The sequence below is a fragment of the Ammodytes marinus genome (genome assembly GCF_949987685.1).
Source record: "Ammodytes marinus genome assembly, chromosome: 23".
NCBI classification, from domain to species: Eukaryota; Metazoa; Chordata; class Actinopteri; order Uranoscopiformes; family Ammodytidae; genus Ammodytes; species Ammodytes marinus.
Window position 1 is genome coordinate 2,092,426 of NC_137227.1, and position 23,954 is coordinate 2,116,379.

General features: G+C 41.0%; 1 protein-coding gene across 1 annotated transcript in view; it reads right to left on the bottom strand.

Annotated features, from left to right (window-relative positions):
- Window positions 1–23,954, bottom strand: part of LOC307269424 (phospholipid-transporting ATPase ABCA1) — a gene marked incomplete at both ends in the record, with an annotated part of 207,320 nt that overhangs the window by 61,174 nt on the left and 122,192 nt on the right. Inside the window, 7 exons of the mRNA XM_080052392.1 lie at window positions 883–1,027; window positions 2,916–3,031; window positions 4,108–4,285; window positions 9,406–9,575; window positions 14,631–14,705; window positions 18,743–18,848; window positions 20,916–21,010. Coding sequence (XP_079908518.1) covers window positions 883–1,027; window positions 2,916–3,031; window positions 4,108–4,285; window positions 9,406–9,575; window positions 14,631–14,705; window positions 18,743–18,848; window positions 20,916–21,010 — 885 coding nt within the window. The remainder of the gene's footprint in view (window positions 1–882; window positions 1,028–2,915; window positions 3,032–4,107; window positions 4,286–9,405; window positions 9,576–14,630; window positions 14,706–18,742; window positions 18,849–20,915; window positions 21,011–23,954) is intronic.

A 23,954-nucleotide genomic window follows, 5' to 3' on the forward strand; every position in this document is an offset into this window, starting at 1 on the left:
CTCATTAACATGTTGCCCCGCAGACTGAAGCATCTTGCAGTTAAAATGAACACTCGCTGAAAGACGGATGAGGGAAGTTCTCCAAAGACCAAATTTACACCAAACAATTAAACATTAAAATTAAATTGAGGGCCGGGGACTTTTGAAGAATCATTGAGAGGGGAAAGAAAATATATCAAAATGTACAGATGGGTACCAGAAGAGTGTAATGTAACTAAGTATAATTACTCAAGTACTATCTTGAGGCTCTCTGACTTTACTTGAATATGTTCTTGTCATTCTACTGTATAGTACAAGTCAGTGGGAATTGACTTATATTAGCCTTCCTTCTCCACTACATTCATCTGATATCATGCTACTTTACTAATTAAGATTTTTTTCACACGAAACATATGAGTTTATGAAATCCTGTATACTTCAGTACACTACTAACAGTATGCAGGCTTAAAAGCACACACGGGATATTAGTCGATAAATTGAAAGGTTGATGATGGACACAAATGTATTGGCTATTGACTATTTTAATAATAGTTATTTCAATTTTTTTTAGGATGCACTGCTTTTCCTTTGAATCGGTTCAAGAAATCGTAAACTAAAATCCACAATGAAAACTAAATTGATATACAGTCACATACAATTTAACCTCTGCCACCCACGTGCTTTTCAGAATTCACAGGCCGTTTATCTATGATTCATGTCAATTAGCCATCCAGCGCTAAGTAGCCTCCCAATGTATTTTCCATGCATGCAATGGGGGCCTTGAATGTCTGTGCCTGCTGTTTAACTTGTGTTAGAAACTGTGCCTATATAGATCCAAGTCTCTCCATAATCAGTGGATGCGTGTGTGTGTGTGTGTGTGATTTGCGCGTGGGGACTACTTACATCATCATTAAAGAGCTCCATGACGAAGGTTGCTAAGCTGCCGTTAATACCAATGAAGAGGTTGATGCAGGTTAGCACCACATAGGCTGTGCTGGGAACGCTGAAGAGGAAGGAGGCTGGGTACATCATGGGGGTTATGGACCACCTGCACAAAACAAGACAGACAAGGATCAAGCAATGTTACTGAATAGTCATAAGGATTAACTTCAAGTGGGCCCTAATATAAGTCATTAAGGCTAGACATGGCAGGCAAAACAATGTTGAGATTCTGTTTTATTTGCTTCAATAACATGTCTTCTTTCATAGTAGTATAACTCAAAAGTCCAATATGTAAATTTAGGTGTGCATTTGACTAAACCTTGTCTGTTTGCGTCTGTATATTTCTGCTATACAACCATCTTTAAAGGCCATTATCCAAAAAAAAAAATCAAGACTCCAGAAATCTCAGCTTCTCAAGTATAAATCCACTAAACTTTACATAAGCTCATTTAGCACAAATCAAAAGGTCATTACAGAAAGATTTGATGATATTTTGTTCATTGTCTGATTTATGCTACATTTAGCTATTAAAAAACATGCTGAAAATATATTTTTAAGCCTCTCTTTTTATTTATTAAGAACATAAAACAAGTTTGTTTTAAAAAACATGTCCCGTACAAACTTTGGACATTTATATTTTTGTCAAACTGAAAAAAAAAATGTAAATTTGCATATTCAATAAAACATTTAGGCAAAAAAAAATGTCATTACAAAAAATAATAGTTTCAGTCATCAAATGGCAAAGTTCAACGATGATACCTATGAGTTCAAAAATTAACCCTATTCAACATGCAGTGTCTCCCTTTAAAGTCAACACCGGGGTTTTATGAGACAGTAGCGCCCGCTTTCATGTTAGCAGAATTTATGCCATTTCCAAATCATAAATGCAGATTAACCGTTTCATGGCATCCCCGGCCTCTACGGGACATTTGCATGGCCGCTAAGTGACCCATAAACCACTGCTGAATAATAAATGCCACCCACGCTTGGCCTGTAGCAGTTAAAGTTCAGAGGGAGTGAGGCACTGCTCAGAGAGTGATCACTCTAAATAGTAAAATAACAGTGCAATACCTTAAATAAGGTTTTATCAATAAGTTCAGTGCGCCACATTATCGGGGGGCACATACGTCAGAGTTCAAACATTTTAAAAACAACAGAATTTTAAATGTTTATAACGGTTTTATCTGTAAGCTTACAGTATTGAAAAGTCTTAAAATCTTTTTGCTTTGGCCTTTATCTTTGATATTGGACATCCTATGATTATGGATTGATCATGTTAAATGTCATACCTGAAACCACTCATTAAAGGAGCACTACGCAGTTTCAGAAGAGGGGGATTTGTTTACTTTTGCAGAGCCTGCAGTTAGTTTACACAATGTATATTCTCTACATGTCATTCTTAGTATTGAATAATTCTATCATCATAAGGCCAAACTACATTATTTTAAGCACCTGGGAACAAACGTACGATTTGAAGAAGATTGTAAACCAAACTGTGGGCCCTGCTGCTGTAAACAACAACAGTGAAACAGTATCTTTCCAGGAAGGCTTTCTAACTTCAAAGTGTTCCAGGGATCACATTTTCATGTAAGGAAAGTTTGTTATGAGAATATACCTTAGAACATGTTCACTTCTCTGGCACACCCAAAGTTACATAGTGCACCTTTAACATATTGACATCCACTGGATTTCACTTGGTTACTCAGAATAGCAATGATGCAGCAGCCCAGATGCTATTTGGATCATATAATGATTTATAAATGGATGATTTTGCCAACCAAGAACACATGTTATCCCTCATGCCTGGACACAATTGGTTAAATAAAGTCATGCTAGTAGTAGCTAATACATATATTAATGCTGTATAGACACAGTGCTGCAGTATATGTGACGTTGAACAGAAAAAGAGCTAGAAATTGGAACCTACTTTCATTTTCTGAAATGAGGGAGATTTTACAGTGAACAATGTTAGTGTGGCATTTAGATTGACTCACCCGTAGAGAGCGAGCAGCAGGATCAAAGCCGGCAGGTTGGGAGGTGAAACATAGGCTTTTTGTTGGAAGCAGAGGAAGATCACAATCACAATCACGCATGGGACGATGTAGTTACACTGAATATAACAGAAAAAGAGACAAGCAAACACAACCATGAGAAGATATCTCCAAGCAAAAGTAGAAAAAATAAGTTTTTTCCTGTATATTTGACACCAACCTGCCAAAGGGACTAAGTATGTCAAATACAACTATTATCTCACATGTGTATGAAGTCAAGTCAAAGTCAAAATACTAAGTAGTGCAACAAAATCTGTGCAATATAAAACAGTATACCTGTATATAGAATAGAATAAAAAGTAACAAGTAGATAAGTTCAATTGAAATGTGCAATGTGATGAAAAATATTTACAATGTGCAATATGCAATCAACTGGATGTACATTTTAAGGCATTTTGATGTGCAGGCTGAGTAATGAATAGATTAAGAGTTCTTGGTTCAGAGTTCTTAGTCCACAGTTCTTGATCAAGTGAAAAAAGACTAAAGCTATATCAGTATGCATGTAAGAGGATACAATGTCACCTGTTAATTTAAACATCGAAAAATACTTAACAACCTGGATTTCCTGCAGCATCCCCATTGTTGACAGAGCATGCATGCTAATGCAGAGCCCTCCGAGCTAGAATAATTAGACTGGCTCCCTAGGTACATTTGTCTCCCACTCAGGCAGCATTTACCCACCATAATGATAAGCGGACCTCTTTTTTTTCCACCAACGATACCTGATAAAATGTTTACTTCAATTACCGCCTCGGCGAAACTACCGGTGAGCACGTTCAAGCCTAACCAGTAGGGGCAGCCTGTGTCAATAATTACGCCGCAGCCAATAACTGTTGCTCCGGTGAAGCATTCTCCTAGGTACAAGCAATGTCAAAGCTACATGATCAATTACAGTAGATAGATTTTTTTTTTAACATATAGCCTTAAGGTGAAAAAAAAGAAGAATCTCCAGATAGTAAGGAGTTATCAAACTAGGACAAGACTCCTGGGTTGGATTAGGCCTATTAAACAGTAGGGTATGTTTTATAGTTCTTAGTTTTAGAATGTAAAACAAGTGGAAATGCTAACTCGTACCTCAAGGAGTTGTGATGAATAAGTAGGTGATACAGCGGCGCGCCACGTAGCAGTTACTTACCATGTCCCAGGCAAAGTTGGCCAACCAGTAGACAGCCGGGTTCACCCCGCTGACAAATTGCAGGTGCTTGGCTTTGTTGACCCGCTCTTGGATGAGGAAGAGGACAAAGCTGGCAGGGATGAAGGACATGGCGAAGATAACACAGATGGACACCACCACGTCGGTGGAGGTTGTGGCCCTGTAACCCCAAAGAACAGCAAAGAGGAAAGTTGACAATATTGTGTTGTAAATTGAGATTGTTTTAATGCATTACATAACTTCAACTCAACTGCAATCTAAATTATATGGTTTCAATTGAACTACTTTTGTGTTGCCGGACAAAAAAAGGACACTTTTTAGCTGATTATTGCACTACATAAGTATCCAATCAGTTAGTATTTCTTTGTGCAAGCCTTCCTTCTTTGTTGCACTGCTATCAATAACTCAGTGACTCATAACCTGCTAATTGCTTTCAATGGGGAATAGTGTTCTTTCTATTGAAATGCATCCTGAAGTAGCTATAGAGCTAATGTGAACCTTACAGTTTGGCACTGCAATTCTGTGTGTGTGTGTGTGTGTGTGTGTGTGTGTGTGTGTCTATGGGTGGTGGTCTGTGAGAGTAAGTATGATGAAGCTGGTGCCTTATTACCATTTTTTTTAAATGTCTTTATTAGGGGAGTACTGGCTCAATTCATTTTATATTTGTACTACAAAGAAAAATACTAAAAGATAACAGGTCTGTTGTTGGTTGTTACCAGGTCATGAGCCATCTGACACCTAAACAGTGTTGAAGCAGCATTCCACACACTGCATCTACTGCTCAGTGTCAGGGTGCATTTAAACAAGCCGTGTTACACCTATCTGAAATAATCCATATCACTGATGTTTAAGACGTGTGCTTGTTAGTATTGATGACATCATTAGACGAGCATGCCATGCATCAATGAGGAACACTATGTGCATAGTAAAAAAAAAAGCTTTTAAAGACCATTAGCCATCTGAAACCACGATAGGCCATTATGTCATGGTTCAAGAGAATAGAGGAACACCTCTTAGGTAATGTCACATATGTCACAGTCTTCTGCCTTTGTGTTGCTAACAAATAGTTCCTTTCTCCTCCGAGATGGTGACCTCCATTTTAATGATGTATACCTTTTATCTTTGTGCTAGCTTTGAACATGTCCTTAATTGTTTTTGTTGTTGCTCAATTAGCATTGGATCAAATGGCAGCGTCCTCACCCCCGGCCTATACGCTAATCTCTCACAAGACTTCCTGTTGTGTAATTAGCATATTAAACAAGTTACCCTGTGTGGCTACGCGGCTGCATTCATCAATCCCTGACCAGACGCAATTAGGACACATGAATAAAATAATTCAGCGCAGTGGTGGGAAGCCGGCACACATTTCAACAGGTTTTTTTCAAGGGGCTGCGTGCTCCGCTTGGGTAAGGTAATGTAAGGGGGGACAGAGCTGTGAATGATCTAACCCCGGATACTTGAAGCTGGCTAATTGCTGTGAAGAAGAGGACAAGCAATCTGCTAATGAACTAATAATGGAGGAGCAAGAGAGATGAGCAGTGGGAGCAAAGCTTTACAGGATGTATTGCTATAGTTTTTATTTGGTTTGTAATGACAAGGCCTGCAGGGTACGGCCTTCAAAGTTAAAATGCAGGGAGGCCCGAGGGCATGAGATACGTTTCTGACATAAGGGAATTACATCTCATTTGGCACTTCAACTGTGCTATGTGAATTTGAAATGGGATATTTTTGTAGAGAGCGTGCGCAAATCAGAAATGATATCAATTGCAAAACTTCAATTAAACATAATAGAAAGAGACAACGTTTTTTGTGGAGTTACAAAATGAATAATCCTGAGCAATTAAGTAGCAATACATACAGTATACTGTATATACATAATGGAATGGTGCCAAAGTCTGACCTTTCTGAAGATGATGGAGACAATTCCAAGTCCCTGTTTTTCATACCAGTGCAGATGTTACACTGGCTGTGTTCCATACCCATACTTTCTGCTATTTAATATGTTAGAAAGTCAGATTTAGTATGCTTAAAAATACCCGGATGTCTACTACATCGGTCCGATTTTTAGTGTTGAAATCAGCATGCTATTCGGACTATTCCGACCCACAATCCAGTGTGCACCGGAAGTGACGTCACATCGACAGAGCCTCGGTACAAAAACAAACACACAGGGATGCAATGGATATAAAAGCAAGAGGCAAGATCAAGACGCAATGAAATGATGAAATAAATAAGTACAAGTATGTTCCAATGGTATGCCTACTGCATTCTAACTAGATTATTGTTATGGTCAGATGTAGTGTATAGATTAGAAAAAAGAAAGAGTATGCGATTTGGAACGCAGGGTGAGACCTTCTGGAAGTGAAGTGGTGATTCAGTGAGTGTAAGCATTGCCTCTCTCTCTGCATCTGCATATTTCCCCAATGTGTGTGGCTCATGCCATCACTGGAATTGAAATCGGTTGTGAAGTTCACTAGAGGGGAGTGTCACTTCAAATTAGACGGTGCAGTGCAATTTTGGTGTCCAAAAACGTGGCGAGGGGAACGAGTCATTAGTGATGAATGATTGTCTATGGAACAGCTCAGGAAAATGTCTCGCCATGACATTAAGTAGGTGTCAATGAGACATATAAATTAATTTTTTTTAAGCCTTGCGGTCCCTCGCATTTCAAATACTTTTATCATGATGGGCAGTCACTTTTGGGTCTTGGTGTGTGTGTGATTCAGGGACTTTTATTTGGGCTGTTGACAAGCAAATTATAGCAGACTTCACAACCACGCTGACAGCTACCTACAAAGCATGTACTTCCAAACCAAAATTAAAAATGTGGGCACTTCTTCTATCAACTTTTTGGGGAAATTACTTTTGCAAACTTTGAGTTCTCAGGCCCTTATGCTAATATTTGCCGTGGATGTGTCAATCTTACAACTTAAGATAAAGCCAGGCACCCTTCCTGCACTGTGCACCATTATTATGTCCCTTCAAACAACATTGACTGAATAAGGAACACTATAATTGATGTACTTGAAGCCCTTATTCTGTTTGTTTGTGTTTGGCCACTTGGGAGCAGCTGACAGGTTGCTAACGATATCTGACATTGAATCACTGTACGTTGTTGTTATGGTGAACAAACGTTTCTCTCCCGCAGATCAGTCTGGCTTTCCTCCAATCTGCGTTGGGAGGAGCCAGGCCCCGTCTGTTTGTAAAAGGCAGCCTATGATTGGTTCATGTAGTTGTCAATCTAGCCTCTGGTCAGACCGAACCCTCCCCCGCTCGCCGTCCATTACTGTTAGGCAGCCCCCTGATTGTTTCTTTAAGTCGTTGACGTCAACATGGATTGACGAATAAGCTTGTGAGATATGGCTAGTCGCACGAGGCTAGATTGACAACTACATGAACCATCAACAATCAGCCCGCAGTTTTGTTTACAAACCTATTCTAGTCTTATGTGTTTGGTTCCATGCGTTTTGATTTATGATGATAGCATTATTCAGTACTAAGAATACAATGTAGAGAAAATATCATTTGTAAACTAAGCAGGTTCTGAAAATGTAAACAAATCGCCCTCCCGTGAAACTGCATAGTGCACCTTTAAAAAATAAATATAGTAGGGCCGAGAGACACTGCAGAGCACAGTGATCATCCATTGTGTGGCGATCATTTCTCACAATACATATTGCTGTGTGATCCTTCGTTTCGTATAGAGTAGTATGTTTAAAAGGAGCATTGAGGAAGCTAAATCCACTAGTATTTAGTCTTATGCTCAAAAAGACATTGTTCTGGAACATTCACACTCGTTGAACAATGAATGAGTGTCCAGGCTAATCTGGACATCGCAGGTCATAAATTGCAGAGGGGAAAAAAGGCTCATCCTGAATCTACCGTAGGGCAGGGCATCGTAATGATCCTGGCGCAGTCTCTCCCTCTCTTAACTCAGATGCCTGTCGTCAGCACCTGATCGCTACATAAATACCTGAGTGAGGATTGGGCACCCAGGCAGCGGGAATAAAACTGCTCATTTTTCCGCGCGTTGATTGGTAGCAGCCTAAAGGATTGCCTGTATAATGTCAGGAGTTGCGGCGGCGGCAATACTGCAAGGTAAATTTGCTGCGTTGCATTCCAACTACTTTTGCATCTAACATGTTGATCAAGTTGAACAACACACGGGGCAGAATATAGACAATGGATGGACGATGGATTGATTGCTTAAAGATCACTGGTCAAAATGTACAAAAGCAAGACAGTGCACGGTACACACAGGGAGCGGTTCCATCCATGTGTTGTGATTTAGTACGTCATTAATCTCTCACTCTGGTGGGGTGCAGGGATAAGGCACCATGGGGAAAAAAAGGTATATTCGTGTTAGATGCTTCCCATGGGCCCCTCCAAATATGTGCATGCTCAAATACATGCCTCATCTATCTGCTGTATATGTCTTACTCTTTCTATTGTGTTGACTCTAACTCATCTGTTCTGCCTTTCTTTACACTGTCTCCCCGTTTTCTTTTCTCCCATTCTATTCCAATGCCTCTGTCCGCTCTTACTCTGCCTTATCTCTCTCACTTCCAACCAAACCATCAGTCTCTCTTCTGCATCTAAAAGAGAGATAAATGGTGTCTTCCAACCAGAGAAAGCTGCAATATAGCATGTTGGAAATCTTAAAGGCAAGCTTTCGGCAAATGCACTGTTGTGGAATAATTGCAGGATACTCTGTCATCGCTATAGAACGTTTTTCTGTAGCAGTATTTTTCATCCGTGTGGATTTCACACCCAGGGGCGTAGCACCACACTCTGGGCCCCATACATAAGACGTTTCTGTGGACCCCAATCCTTCATTGATCCACATTGAACATTTGTGCTATGTAGTAATTTAACCTGCCACCCTATCCGTGACACCCATGTCAACACTCAGTCTGTTGTAAGCATGGTCTGCAAGCCTAACACCATTTTTTTAATAACATGTTTCAAATTGTTTTCTTTGGCCTTGACACCCACACATGGGATGTTATCATGACTAACAGCAAGAAATTATCATGCTAGAGGTTCACCATCTTTAAAGGTGCTCAGAGGATCTTTCAGTTTTTGTTCATTCTTGCACCCCCTTTGTTCCTGGGTTAGTGTACCCATGACAAAGACATTAAGAAAAACAATATAAAAACATTATTTGCACTGACGGGCTCGTTTGCTGTTACATGTAAATGTATGATCATCAGAGGAAAAATTTGACTCTTTCAGAAATATTGAAAAGTTCCTTGTAGCTACTTTAACCCCTGTACTCACAAGGCCACATAGGAGAGCTGTGACTTGGTGAGGTTGAGCGGGTGATTGGACACAGAGATGCCATACTGGCGTGGATCTTTCCCCGGGGGCAGATTCCCTCTCAGGATGGCGTTGTTAGCGGCGCTGAGGAAGGAAGCCATGCCGTGCCAGGCCTGGTTGTAGAACCACACCTGTCCAGGTACAGAGAGCAGGGTTAGCATCACGAGCTAGCAGATTGTGCATGGGGCTTTGCAGTTTCTTCAGATATCTCCTAGCAACTACTGTACATTGGGGGTTGTCATGGTCGATACATGTGCTAGTGGACAGAAAGCAGAGATAGATTTAGAATGCAGGTTTGTGAAAGAAGACACGTTTCAAAAAAGGATACAAGTACAGTGTGTGGATCAGTTGCACAAAGAAAATGTTTTATTCTGAGATGAATTTCACAAAGGGTTGTAGAGGCTAAGCTTACCTATGTGCAGGTGGACTTATACTGACGCGCTGATTGTATGCACATTTCCATTTGAACAATTATTTTTTACAGTTCACAATACAATAGAGGTGGTAAATGAATAAATAAAATAAAACTAAAGAGTGCAGCCACTCAAGCTGCCACACCAAACACAGTCAAGATAGCGTTAGTGGTCAAACAACCTTTTGCCACCAGGGCGGAGACACCTGATTAGGTCGGTACCTATTAATGGCCTCACAGCATAAATTAATGTCACTTGCCCTGGGGCCTCATTTATCAAACTTTGCGTAGGATTTGCGTTAGAAGGTTGCTTTCGTAGGATTTAGGGCAGTGCGTGCGAAAGATATTTTCCGATTTATGAAGCAGTGCGCACTCACGTCCTACGCCTATTTCCCTTTATAAATCACAATCAACTCTAAATGTGGCGCAGCCTTTGCGGGCTTCACGTACCGCCCATATTTACCCATACATAGTCATCGACACGCCCGAATGAATATCATTTACTGAGTGCATGAAGGCGGTAGTGGCAATCGCCGACTGAAAGGGAAATGGAAAAATAAACTCCACACGGTGTGGATCACTGCGGTCACCCCGAAGTAGCCGTTGGAGAAGTGGCGAACAGGGAAAATATAGTTTGGTGGCAGTGTGAGCGTAAAGGCGATAGAGTGCAGCCTGTGGCGATCTCTGTGAACGCTGTGGCCGAAATAAAAAGAAGTGATCCGACATAAAAGTGGACGCAAACAAGTGCATATCCTCACTCACACAACAGTGTTTGTGCCACGAGCGGGGGGCACTGAGACCCCCCATGAGATACAGATTCGGAGAATTCATCCAGGGGCAGTGACGGGCGGCGGAGGGTTAATAATAAACTTCACAGTCCCTTTCAAAACACAATTGCGACGTGCTTAAACACAAAGAAAAACACATAAATAAAACGGACTAAAAGCCGTGAAAAAAATCACAGTAGCCTATGTGATGTACAGTAGGCTTATCATTAGTGTATGAAAAGGTGCACTCCTGTCTGCCTGACTGAGGCATCGAGAACAGCGTCAGTGTAAAAGTAATAGGCTGTATTCCACCTCAATATTATCAGAATTAATTCCACAACATGCAGATAGGTTATTCTTTAATAACTGCAGAGTTTATTCGAACGTTGCTATTTTGTTTTTATTTGCACTCATATGTCTCCGTTTGTAGGCTATTTAAGATCCTAATTCGTTTTGTTTTTGTTGGTATCACTCCATGGAAAAATCGGTCGAGGCATATTAATTGTAAGAATGGCTTTATCCGTTTTGCAAAGGAACTCCCGATGTATGACATGCATGCATGGCTTAATACGATTAATTTTACACAGACACATTCGTTCTCGTACTTCATTCATCTGCCGACTGGAGTCGCCAGTTCTCCTTTCTCCACTTTTTGTCCGTACGCATGGGTTATATTGTGCGTGGAACACCGCACTTCTTCCCGTCAAGTATACTTTTGATAAATCGCAAATGTTGCTTAGTGAGCCACGTACGCACTCTATTGTGCGTACGCACCGTTGATAAATGAGGCCCCTGGTCTGCGTTTGGACCACAAATAACCCAGTCATTGACGGTATGTTTTGCCCTGTTTTGAGGGTCTATACATGTCTTTGTGACCTGCAGTATGTATTAAGAGCAGTGTACACATCTTCCACAGCAGTAATTGCCCTTTGACCTATCTTCCCGTACCTATAAGCCTGATCAAGCTGTGTGCGAAATGTGTCGCTCTAAATGAAAAGTATCCTGCAAATCCTCATGTCCTCAAGTGTGTGTTATGTAGCCACAGGTTGATATACAGTATATTTAGATGCTAGGTATTTCTGATGGCCAAATACAAGAAAAGATTGTTTTGTCCAAAGAAGGAGCTCTGAGGAGTTTTCTATGGAAACATTTTTCATGGCCACACTGCTCCACAAGAATAAACCACTTCTTCATTTAATGGAAGATGAAGGCCTGCAATTAATGGCAAAGTCTATTGTGGAGTAGCATGCTAGCTGCAGAGAGGGGTGAACAAATACCAAGAAAAATTTTTTTTTGCACACTTTCTTTTTAATGTAAGAGATTGTCGGAGTGTGGCTGCCGGGCTGCAGCAGAAGAAGAAAAAATGGATGAAAGAGAGTGGGTGTGAGGGGGGACTCCCTGCTGATACTGCAGCGCTAATTAAGAGGGGATTGGTGTCTGAGTTTCAGAATAACATAACGCTGCATCACAGAGGAGGATATGGAGAAAATCAAGCGTACACACACACACACACTCGAGCGAACACACATAGGGCCTACACACACACACACACACACACACCCACACACACACAGATGACACACATCCGTCTCTTTGTGTCTGTCTTTCTCTCTTTGTTGTCGCTTTATCTCAGACACACGAAAATCGAAATCGACATTATTCTCATAATATCCTTCATCCTGCAGTTTCTTTAAAGGTCTGCGACTTGAATATCTTTTGATGTATTTGAGATTACAGAGGGTAAAAGCATGCGGTCGTCTGCTAAACACACCAGTGCAGTGGTACAGTAGAGTGGAAAAATATGCCAGGAGATACGATTGCGACCCCATATTTGCATTCCCACGTATGTAAATACTTGAAACATCATCTTGTTTTAAGGAGGAGCAAGACTCCACAGTAAGCATGTTAAGCAAGAGGCAAGCTCAATGTGTGATCTCATGATGAATTAAATGAGCGAAAACATTTCCCAATTGGTTTCTTTCTGCATGCTGACTACATGCTTTTCATGATCAGCTGTAGTATGTAGAATAGTAAAAAGAAAGAGTATGACATTCGTAATGCAGGGATTGTAACATTATTAATGGTAACACGACAATGGTGCATTAAAGTAAACGTTGATTTAATACCATTCATAAACACAGGCTGCTCCGGTTTACCTGCAGTAAATAGTTTTTGTCTTATTTCCGGGGGGGGAAAATCAGACCTGTCCAAAGGCATTATTAATAACTAAATAAAAATAACATTATCTTCACTGATGGTCTCGTTTGACTGTTAAGGTGCGAACACACTAGGCACTTTACACGCGTACAGACGCGTATGAAATCGGCCGTTTTTCCATAGGGAACCATACGCGCGTACATGGCGCGTAAATGCGTCACTCGCGCTAAAGCAACATTTTCACTCGCGCTAAAGCAACATTTTTACGTGCGTATATATTACGCGCGTATATATTACGCAGCTACGCGAGGAGTTCAAAAAATTTAACTTTTGTTGCTCCTACGCGAGACGATTAGCCGCGTTGGCCAATCAGCGTTGAGCTTGACCCAACGTCACATACATTGGCACGGTCGGAGAACAGTGTACTGTACACAGAGGCTGATGAGAGACACCAAGGAGAAAAATGTATTGCGGGCGGCCGGTGCTGTAGACGTGGGGAAAGTAAACCTGGAGAATGGACTTCCTGGTTAATTCAGTGAATATGTGCGGCTGTGCTTTAGCCGATAAACAAAGTTAGCGCCGTATAGCATTAGTTAACTCACCCTGTTGTGTGCGGGCGGCTAGCGCCTCATATTATGAACCCAAACATGACGACTGTCCGCGGGACTTTCACGACAAGTAGAGCGAAGCACCGGTGTTGATCTACGCCAGCCAAGGTCCCCTGTCACAGCCAGGTAGGGTAATTTTGGCTACTTGCCTTTATGTTGTGCCGCCGTGCACCGATGCTGCTGTAACTGTTTTTGTTATGTAGCTGCCATGAATATGCAATGCTGTTTTAATGCTATTTGTGCTGTTCAGTTTGTCTTTTGGCACAGTTGTTGGCCGTGTTGTTGTTGTTTTTGTGCGGACATGCACGCTGTTGTGTCGGGTCTGATCAGCCATGGTTGATAAGGGAAATACAATATCGGGAGGGAGACTGGGCACGTTACGCGCGTATAACCATTTTTGACACAAAATGATCAAGCAACATTTTAGCTGCGTTACGCACGTAAATCTTACGCGTGTAAAATGCCTAGTGTGTTCGCACCTTTACAGGTAATTTATGATCATAAAGACGAAATATAGACTGTTTCATAACCATTTAAAAGTTATTCGCAGGGGTTTTAAGTGTGAATACAGACCTTTAGCAACAACGTGTTTTTATGTTGTTGTATTGGTACCGTTAATTGAATAAATTATCTGATTAATTCCACCTCGAATACTACTCAGCTTGAACTATAAAGTAACAAGTGAAACAGCATTTTAATTCATTGGGCAATGAAAACAAAATTAAAAAGTGCGAGACCACATTAGCTTTGTTTATTGCTTTTACAGGAAACTCCTACTTGGTCTTGCACTCATTAAATTTAATACTCAAACAGCATTTTAATCATGGATTTGCACTTCCCCTGTTTAATCCTCTGTAAAGGGCTGGGACACAGTATCACGCATTAACCTAACGTTATGGAAATGTAGTCATAATCTCAGGTGGAATTTTTATCCCGTCTTCTCCTGGCTTTTGTCAAGAAACATTATGTTAGCCTCATATCATAATTGCCAAAGTCATATTTACTCTACATCTACTCTATTCTACATCTACTCTACTCTACATCTACTTTTCGTTAGCCTAATAACATAATTGCCTAAGTCATATTTTTAGGGTTAAAGCCTTTTTAAGTGGTTTTGCCTATGTCCCCGGTTCTCTTCCAATCTGCACTTGAATTATTTCACCTCGGAGATCGTTCAACTTTAATTCCATTGGATCAAATCAAAGAGTGGAGCAGGAGGGCACATGGCACTTATCACAATACCTTTAGGTTGTCCCTGGTCCCAAGCTTCTTCAGCAGCGTTTCAGCCTTTTGGAAGATCTGATCAGTCACGTTGTCCTAGTGAAGATGAAGAAAAAATTAATAGTTGGAGACTTAATTTGGATACACTCGGAAAACCACCGCTGCTGCTCTTTGAAATGCAAAGGATGAGGCAGAGAGAGACAAGAATTAAGAGGTCTGGTGATGCATTTTGGCGCAGTGAGACACTTATCTCCCACCGACTTGGCGAAATATGTGTCCCAAGTTGTCATGGCTTGCTTTGAGTTTTTATGTTTTTCTTCCTCTCTGACTTTTTCAGTTTTATAAGACAGTGTGTGTCACGAAACGGATGAGGCAAAATGAGAAGGAGGGAGTCCACACAAGAGTTCAACTTAAAACAAGTGATATTTATTAAAGCTAAAGTTAGAGGTGGAAGGAGCAATTCTAGAGATTGCTTGTAGTCAAAAATCCCCTGTTGTCAAAATGAGTGGATATATCCTCATGAGAATGCTATCTGTCCGGTATTGTGCGTGTGCTGGGATTTTGTTTTATTAAAACACAGCCTAGGCTCTGTAAACTGGCTGGTGTCACCACCAACACTGATGTAGGAGCTCAAGAAGCGCCCACAACATATATCAGTTAATTTTACTGCTATGAAAACACCTGGATGTTTTAGCAGTAGGTATAAAAGCCATGTGCTGTCACCAAAGGCTAACCGACAGTGTTGTTGTATTAACTAAGAATTCCTCATGGTGGCGACCAAAGTTACACAATATATTTGAGTCTCCCAGTGTTTACATACAGAACAATTAAAAGAAAACTGCAAAGAAAAAAGGATTTTTCAAAGAGTACTCAATGAGTTTTGTGGTGAGAGTTGTGAGGGAGTGGACGGATTGCATTAGATATATATGCTCCACTCCACTCACGTTTCAAATGAAATGAGGCTTGGGACGTGGGCTTGAGATGACAGGCATTGCGATTTTCCAAAGTTGATTCCATGTTGATACCATGCTGTTCAGCCCCGGCCATAGGAGCGCCTAGAACATTACATGTGTGATATAAATGCAAATGGACCTCCTGTGTGTTAGTGTGTGTGTGTGTGTGTGTGTGTGTGTGTGTGTGTGTGTGTGTGTGTGTGTGTGTGTGTGTGTGTGTGGCTGTGGCGTTGCATGAGAGGAGGTCTGGCATAGAAAAGTGCATGCAACAACACGGGGGTTGCAAAAATAAGATGAGAAAAATCAAGAAAGACATCCCATGAATGCGAGTGTGTGCTGCTCAGGCACAATAGCTTCTGCCCGCTCTGACAGAGGGGGTGTGGAAAGGAATGGAAACTAAATATATATCCAGCCCTCTAAGACAGTTACCTTTAGGGACAATGGGGGGGGGGGACAGAGGAGATCATATCCCCTTACTTTTTGTTTATCCCACAATCCTTCACTCACCCAATCCTACCCCACACTGTGATGTTCTCAGATATGTATTTGTATTCAGAGTATTTTATATATGCAATGTCGGTACTGTATGTTTTCTCCCTGCCGTACATCAAGTCTGCTTCTTTGGCATAACAGACTGTTACACATCATTTCAGTAATGCAGCGTGAACTCTTCATCTCTTTCCATTTCACAGTGTGAAAGGGGAGACACTAAAAATATATACATACTGTATATCTACATTGACGGGAGTATTTGTGTGTTAAATAACACCCACTCTGTTCCAAGTCATTACCTATTCATAAACTGGCCAAAGAACAAGACACTGGTCCACAATGTTTCCTTCATTTAAAGGTGCAGTCAGCGACTCTGGAGAACGCTTGTTGTTAAAACCACTTTTTGTAAAAATCTGTGAATATGTCCTCGTGATCCACTTGCTACCTGTCCATACTGTGTATGCGCTGAAACACAATCTGGTGTTTATATACAGGCTAGGCTCTGAACACAGGTATGTACACAAAGGGTATGTAAACAAACTGGGGGCCAACCGTAGATAGCAAAATGCCCGTTTACAAAGCCTAGGCTGTGTATTAACACTGGGTGGGCAGCGACCCTTCCTATGGATTAAGGCAGGCTGAAACCAGATGATAAGTGCACATGGGCCAGCAGCTGGTCCAGGGTCTAATCCTTGACAAATTCCTCCCCGGCTCAAGGACCACAACAAGGCTGGTTTGGCCGGCGGAAGCTGCCACTGCTAACGGCTAATGACACTAGCAATAAAGCCACTCTAAAGGGGTGATGGGTTTCTTTTGGCTGCTATTACAAAATGGCCTGCATGTGTTGAACTGAGAAACTGCAGGTGGATAGAGAAACCTGTCTAACTTATAGATATCACCATGAAACGTGCCTGTTGATTACTTTAACATATATATATATTTTTTTTTATTAAACAGGTTTAAATAAATATGCAATGTGTATATAACTAATTGTGTTTTCATTTGCATCTTTTTAATTCTATGTCCTGTACAAATACTATGTATAGCTCTTAATGCATGTTTTAAAGGAATAAACGCCCTAGTGTGCACAGGTGTCTCAGCGTGCAAAAACACTCCCGAAACATCTCACATCACACACTGCCCGCCGAGCAGGAGAGCCAGGGCCATTAGGGTTACATCATCGCTGCTGCAAGAATAAAAATCACATTAGCGTCCAGATCCTGGAGACAGCGGTACAGCCATGAGACCAGATAGGCTCGAGGGCGAGGCAATGTGCTGATCTCACAGTCATTTCAACATCCAAAATTCTGAAGTGTTAACGAGAAAGCCTGTGCATATGGAAGAAAAAGGGCTGAGTGGGAGATAGACAGAGAGAGATACAGTGACTTGGTGTGACGTTCAAGGAACACTGTTTGATTAAGTGTGTATGAATGTGTACACACATATTGAATTGGTGTAGTTGAAGTAGATTAAGTGAAGAAAAAAGACCCAGATTCCTCAATGTATTAAAACACACACACACACACACACACACACACACACACACACACAATCATAGCCTGTTGCCATGGACACATGCAAAAAAAAAAAAGCTCCTCTCTCTTTCATTCCTCAGTCTCAACTGCATGAGAATTCTGCGGCGTCTAAACAATCTATGATGAACACCGTCACCTGTGACCAGGATACAAAGGTAGCTGAGCAAAGAACGCAGCGCTCCAATTAGGAGCAGCTGACTCAATAGATCGTTGGCAAGAGGCAGCCATGACAGCACAGTTGTTAAACCACTGCCTTGGTCACAACAGTAGTCTAAACAATAACTGACGGACCACGAGTTCCAACACAGTTGACATATCAAAGTGTGGATTTTATCAACGCAATGACAGATCTGTTTGAACAGGTTGTGTCTTTGGGACCCATGAATATTTGAACAAAAAACATACTAACTGAATGACCCTCGAGCATAGCTTAAATACTTGATAGGGATAAGTTAAAGGTGAAGTAAGCGGTTTATTTATGTTAATATAAGTGTAAAATCGCTATTTATTCATACAGTGATCACTTACATAATGGGCGCGTTTCATAAAGCCAATCTCTCAGTCAGCTGCTCTGCATGTAATCGGCAAATTAACTTTTCGGGGGATCCCAAAATTAACATCCAATCACAAGAGAGAACGCTACAAAGCGAAACCCGTCTCACTCATGGTCTCACTGCCGGTGCAGTGAGAGCGACACATGGGTGAATGTTTATGCGCCTACAATGGCGGAGCAGGTAAAAATCCTTTCCAATATCTGTTTTGATGGTTTTTATCATGTTTTATCACACTTGTGGATCTGAGATGATGCTAGATAACTTGCTGCTTGAAGACCGCAGTGCATTAATGTGGTGACGTAGGGACGAGCGAGGGGACTGCTAACTGCATTAACTGACAGGAAGTTAGCTAAAATAACCATTCCGCTTACAGCTCCTTTAAGGGTCCCACGAGGAACTTTTAAATATTACATTGATGACATCTGATGACATTGGGACAGCGGGTTGAGACGACATTGGGCTAAAACATACTGTTTTTTTTCTCACACATATTAAACACATTTTGTTAAACGCATTTTGTTTTAATAAACTACTGCTTAGATGTTAGCGGTCTTTGTAGCTGTTGATCCTGCGGTATGAACAGGCTATTTATTACACACCTGAAAGGAGCTGAAGAGGTCTTTTAGATCCCTGAAGGCCACTTCGACTCCTGCCTCTGTCAGACGGACCTGAGAGTTGACCTCTCCGACCGAGATCCCTCCATACCTACAATGGCAGACAAACACCGACAGAAAATGAGTTCAAGTGGAGGTTAGAGAATATGAGTAATGACGAGGACACAAAGACACACACACACACACACACACACACACACAACTACTCATTTTTACACAGGCTACACACACACTTGTACACATGAGATAGACACATGACCGTAAAAGCACACATTCCAGTGGAAAGATGGACATTAAAGGTGCACTATGCATGTTTACATGTGTAGGGCATGCAGTTAGTTTTCTCCATATGCAATTCTAAGTAATTAAGTAATTCTATCATCACAAATCAAAACAATGTTATTTTGAGACACCTGGAACCACACATAAGACTAGAATATGTTAAACAACCCTGTGAGCCCTGGTGCTATAAACAACATTGGTATATCAGCAGTGTTGGGAATAATGCCGTTTAAAATAACGGCGTTAGGTAATGCCGTTATTTTTTCAGTAACGGGTAATCTAACTAATTACTGTTTCCGTTGTTACAACGCCGTTATCGTTACTAAACGTTGAATGCGGTGCGTTACTATGAATTGATAGAATAAACTGTGTAATCCGAACGCACCCCTGGCTCCATACTACACCAACTGCTAGTAAGGAGACCGGGTGGGTTAACAACAAGATAAACGATTGTTATTTCTTATAGTGTTTTAAGATGTGTTTTATTCAGTGTGGATGATATTATAACTGTCAGTTAGCGGCAGTTATAATATCATACTGTTACTGTTTAGTAAGTTTCTTTTTCTTTCTCTCTCTGTTGTGTGAGCGTGCAAGTTGCCGCAGTAACCACCTATCAATCCACAGTTGAAACTAGCTTTCCCTGAGTGTGTTGCCCTTGTGAGTAAGTGCTTGGAGTTTCCCGATCTCTATTATAAGTTATAATTTATGCACGTTATTAAACGGCTGCAATTTGCGGGTCGCAACAGCTGTTTAACGTCAAAGAATTTACTTTTGTTGAGAACAAAATACTTGAAGTGCAGGATAAACCTCATATCTTGCTGTCTGTTGATATGCAATAATTATTGAAGGTTATGTCAAGTAGTTGTCTGTTCTACTCATTTCAACTGACTTGTGAAAACTGCTCAGAAAAATCCAAATTCTTTGACATATAGCAACTTTTTTTTTTACAGTCACGCACATAGTTATTTTCCCTGATAGCCTAACTAGTTACTTCTATTATAAAATAATTCAGTTACTAACTCAGTTACTTGTTGTTGCAAGTAGTGGGTAACTATAACTAATTACTTTTTTAAAGTAACGTTCCCAACACTGTATATCAGTCATTTTTAAGGTAGCTTTTAAACACCAAACAGTGGTCCAGGGGTCCAATTTTCCGGTAAGGTAAGTTTGTTTATTTAGTTATGAGAATATACCTAAGAAAATGTTCAGTTACCTGACACACCCAAAGTAAGATAGTGCACCTTTAACCATATGTTCTGGAAACATGACCAAAACATGCTTGCGATTCATCTTTTGAAACCAACAGTTTGATCTGAATATTTTTCTGCAGTAAAATGACAGGTCAAGGGGAGCGTATCAAAGAGAGCTATTAGCCTAGGTTTTGTAAAATAAAACATGACAACTGCATAACATGAAGAGTTAGAAATTGCAGGGGCAGCATGCAGGATTCTGTCGTTTTATTCATATTATAACACTCAACTGACCTTCTAAAAGTGAACGCAGCAGCTATGCCACAATAGCAGCCCAGGTGGTCATTTGTGCGCTTTCTATTCGTTTTCCCAAAAATAAATCAATAATTATGTGAGCCAAACCCAAAGTGCCTAATGAGAATCTAATGGTCGTCTACTTATATTTATTTTATTTTATTCCGCAATGTCTTTTCACCCTAGCACCTATTCATCTCGTTTGGTTTGTTGTGTGTGTATATGAGTATGTGTATTTATCTTTTTGTATATGTGTTTTTATTTGATTTTTTATATTTATTTGATTGTACTTGTTCATATGTATTTTGGAAAAGCACTTTGTAAACCAGTGTTTTTAAAGGTGCTATATAAATAAAGATATTATTATTATTATTATTATTATTATGGTTTACCTGGTTTTGCCCGAGTGTTCAAAAGTCTTGATCAAGAAGTCGGTCATGTTCCGTCCGGTCAGATCCAACAATGTGTCTGTGGTGTTCTGGATCCTCTGTTCAAAAAAGAGAAGAAGCCAACATGGTTGGAACGTAGAACTTGTAAAAACATCTTTTGTGTTCATTCTTGCACCCCTGTTGGACAAAAAGCGGTAGTGTTTTTTTACTACGCCAGCTGTTGTTCCTCGGTGAGTAGTTCCATCACAAAGGCATTAAAGCTGGGATGGAGGATTTGGGGAGAAAATGGCAGTTGGGATAGAGATTCGAATCCAAATACCTCAACCGCTCCACTTGTTCTCTTTGGTCCCTCCCAAGCACCAAACTCAGCGATTTCTACCAGCATCCAATAAGGAAGTGACACACATTGTAGTACCTTCCGGTGGCCACTGGGGGTGGTACCAGGACTGAGCAGTTTTTCTTTGACTCACTTGTTAAACAGGCCGTTTTCACAGTCTTATTATACCTATTTATAGCCTGGTCCAAAAAACATTCTAGTCTGTATGTTTAGGTCATATCTCCATGACAACACTGAGGGGGGTGAATTTTTTTCTAGCAGGCTAGTTTTTATTCTTTTGGAGGTTAAAATGTATTGGCGCGATCTCTTGAGTGACAGCTCTCCGCCCGTTGTCCCTCACTTTGCCTCGGAGGTATACGTCAGCTAGATAGGCGTATCTCCCTCCCCCTGACGTGAGGCGGAGTAAAAATCTCACAAGATGGCGACGCGCATAAACCAACAGCCAGGGGTACTGTTGAAGAGGTGCAGCACTTTTTTGTCTTCTTAGTTTTAGAACTGTAATACAACTTCAACATTTAGCCCTTAACTTTGCCTGTGTGTATTGGAGCATCATGAGCAGAAAAGGCTGACCACAGGCAGACTTAAGCAAGTAGGAAAAACTGCTCAGCCACGCATAAAAAAACTCATCCAATAGATGCAAAATCAATCAGCGCGAGAACACTTTCAAAGGTAGTATCTGTTCTCAACCCATATCATAATAGTCCATTAAGCCTGGCTATGGGAACCAAGACCCACCGCCAGAGCTGCAGAGGCTGTGTCTAATGTCAAAGGACCCTAATTAGATGCCCCATGCGTGGGTAAATGGGTACATTCAAACATCCAATTAAGGGAGGGCGCGACACTCTGCCATGAATACACTCAACGAAGTGTAGACTGATGCTTCACAGTACACACACACACACACGCACACACACACACACATGCACGCACGCAAGCATGCGCGCACACACACACACACACACACACGCTGAAACCAAACTGCTTTAGCTTTGCTTATTCAGAGAGGTGATAATTAACAGAGTGATCCTCAATTAAGTGCAATTGAGACCCCCCAACAGCAACATAATTTAACAACGTACCCCCTGGTATACACTGGTTATCTATACCATTGTGTACACACAGCTTGATGTGCAAGCTCTTTCTGCACATGGTGTGTTCTCTAATGGGTTACCCCTGTGTGTCTATTACTTCTGTGTGCATTCCCATTCTTTATCACTTCACAACACACAGTAGATGTCAATAACCGAGTAGATGTCCAAGTGTCAGTTGAAAGGTTTTTTCTTTGCATCCCTTTAAAGGTGGACTCTTTTCTGGAAAAAAGGCTTATTGTCAAAATGACTTTCCTTTCAACCCACACACACGACGGACAGCTAGCGGAATTGTGAGGTGATATTCAATGATTTTTGACAAAAAAGTATTTTTCAGAATCACTGACTTCACCTTTGAAACGCACACAATGTAATATTATATTCTGCTGCTAGGTAGGGCTCACGATGAAAACAATAACCTAAAACTGAGCTTGATGAAGATATGGATCATGGGAACGTGCAGCTTTCAGCGAGAGAATACGCAGCGGAGGGCAATGCAGAAGTGTGGTCCGTCACGATGGCGCGAACAAAACAATAACAATACAACAGACAACATTGGTTATGGACATTTTGTTAAGTTCCTATGCAAAACAAATACATATCTCCACTTTAATTTCCGGGACCAAACTCTCTATAGAGATAAATCACTCTTTTGAGTTTGACGGGGCCATGGCACTGCAGTTCCACCAGGTGTAGAAGTGGCAGTAGAGGACGGAAAGAGATGGAGAAGAAATGAGGTTAACCAAAAAAAGGAGGAGAAGAATAAAGCGAGGATTAGTAACGAGATTAAAGACGTTGCTTAAAAAAACCAAATGGGCTCAGAAAGCAGGGCAGGAGTGGGGGATAGAAACATAAGTTAAGGGAGAGAGAGAGAGAGAGAGAGGCAGAGGAGGGATGGTAGAAAGAGGAGGAGGAGAAATGTAATTGCAAGGCAAAGAACAAGAAGAAGAAGACCCATCTGGCGTATGAATCAGAGATAAGGTTGAGAGCAGACACCTTGGCTTGTCTCTGAACAAACATGCTTCTGGGCACACTAACTCTGCAATATACAAAAAACCCAAAAAATAAGAACGTTCACACTCTGCTGCGTGTACAATGACTTTTACAGACGAGCATACAGTCAGGTGTCAGCGTAATCATTTTGCTACTTGGCCCGTATCCTCCATCAAAAAAAACGAAATGGGAACATGACGCCATTGTGCAATACCTGGGCTATAGGCATCACTTATTCATAACCTCAGAGCCTGCTTTTCAGTTCGCTTGGCACTCTGTACGTAACATCTTTCCTCCCAACTACACAGACACTGGAAGCTTGATAGCTGCGGAAGCAAACAGGGGCGAGGGGGAAATATAAACTAAGGAGTAATCAAATCTGTTGATTGAGCTGGCACACTCACAGCACTGCAGAGATAAGAGACTGTCTGTGGCTCCGTCTTCATATTAATAATGGCGCTGTTTATATCGTGCTGGGAACCTCTGAGGTAACATTCAAATTGTATCTAGTGTGCACAAAAGCAACGCAATCTCGGGGAAGGAGGAATCGTCTATAATTAAACTGTTATATACAATTATGGTTAGGGTTACCCAAACCCTTATTTTTTTGGAATTACCATTTTT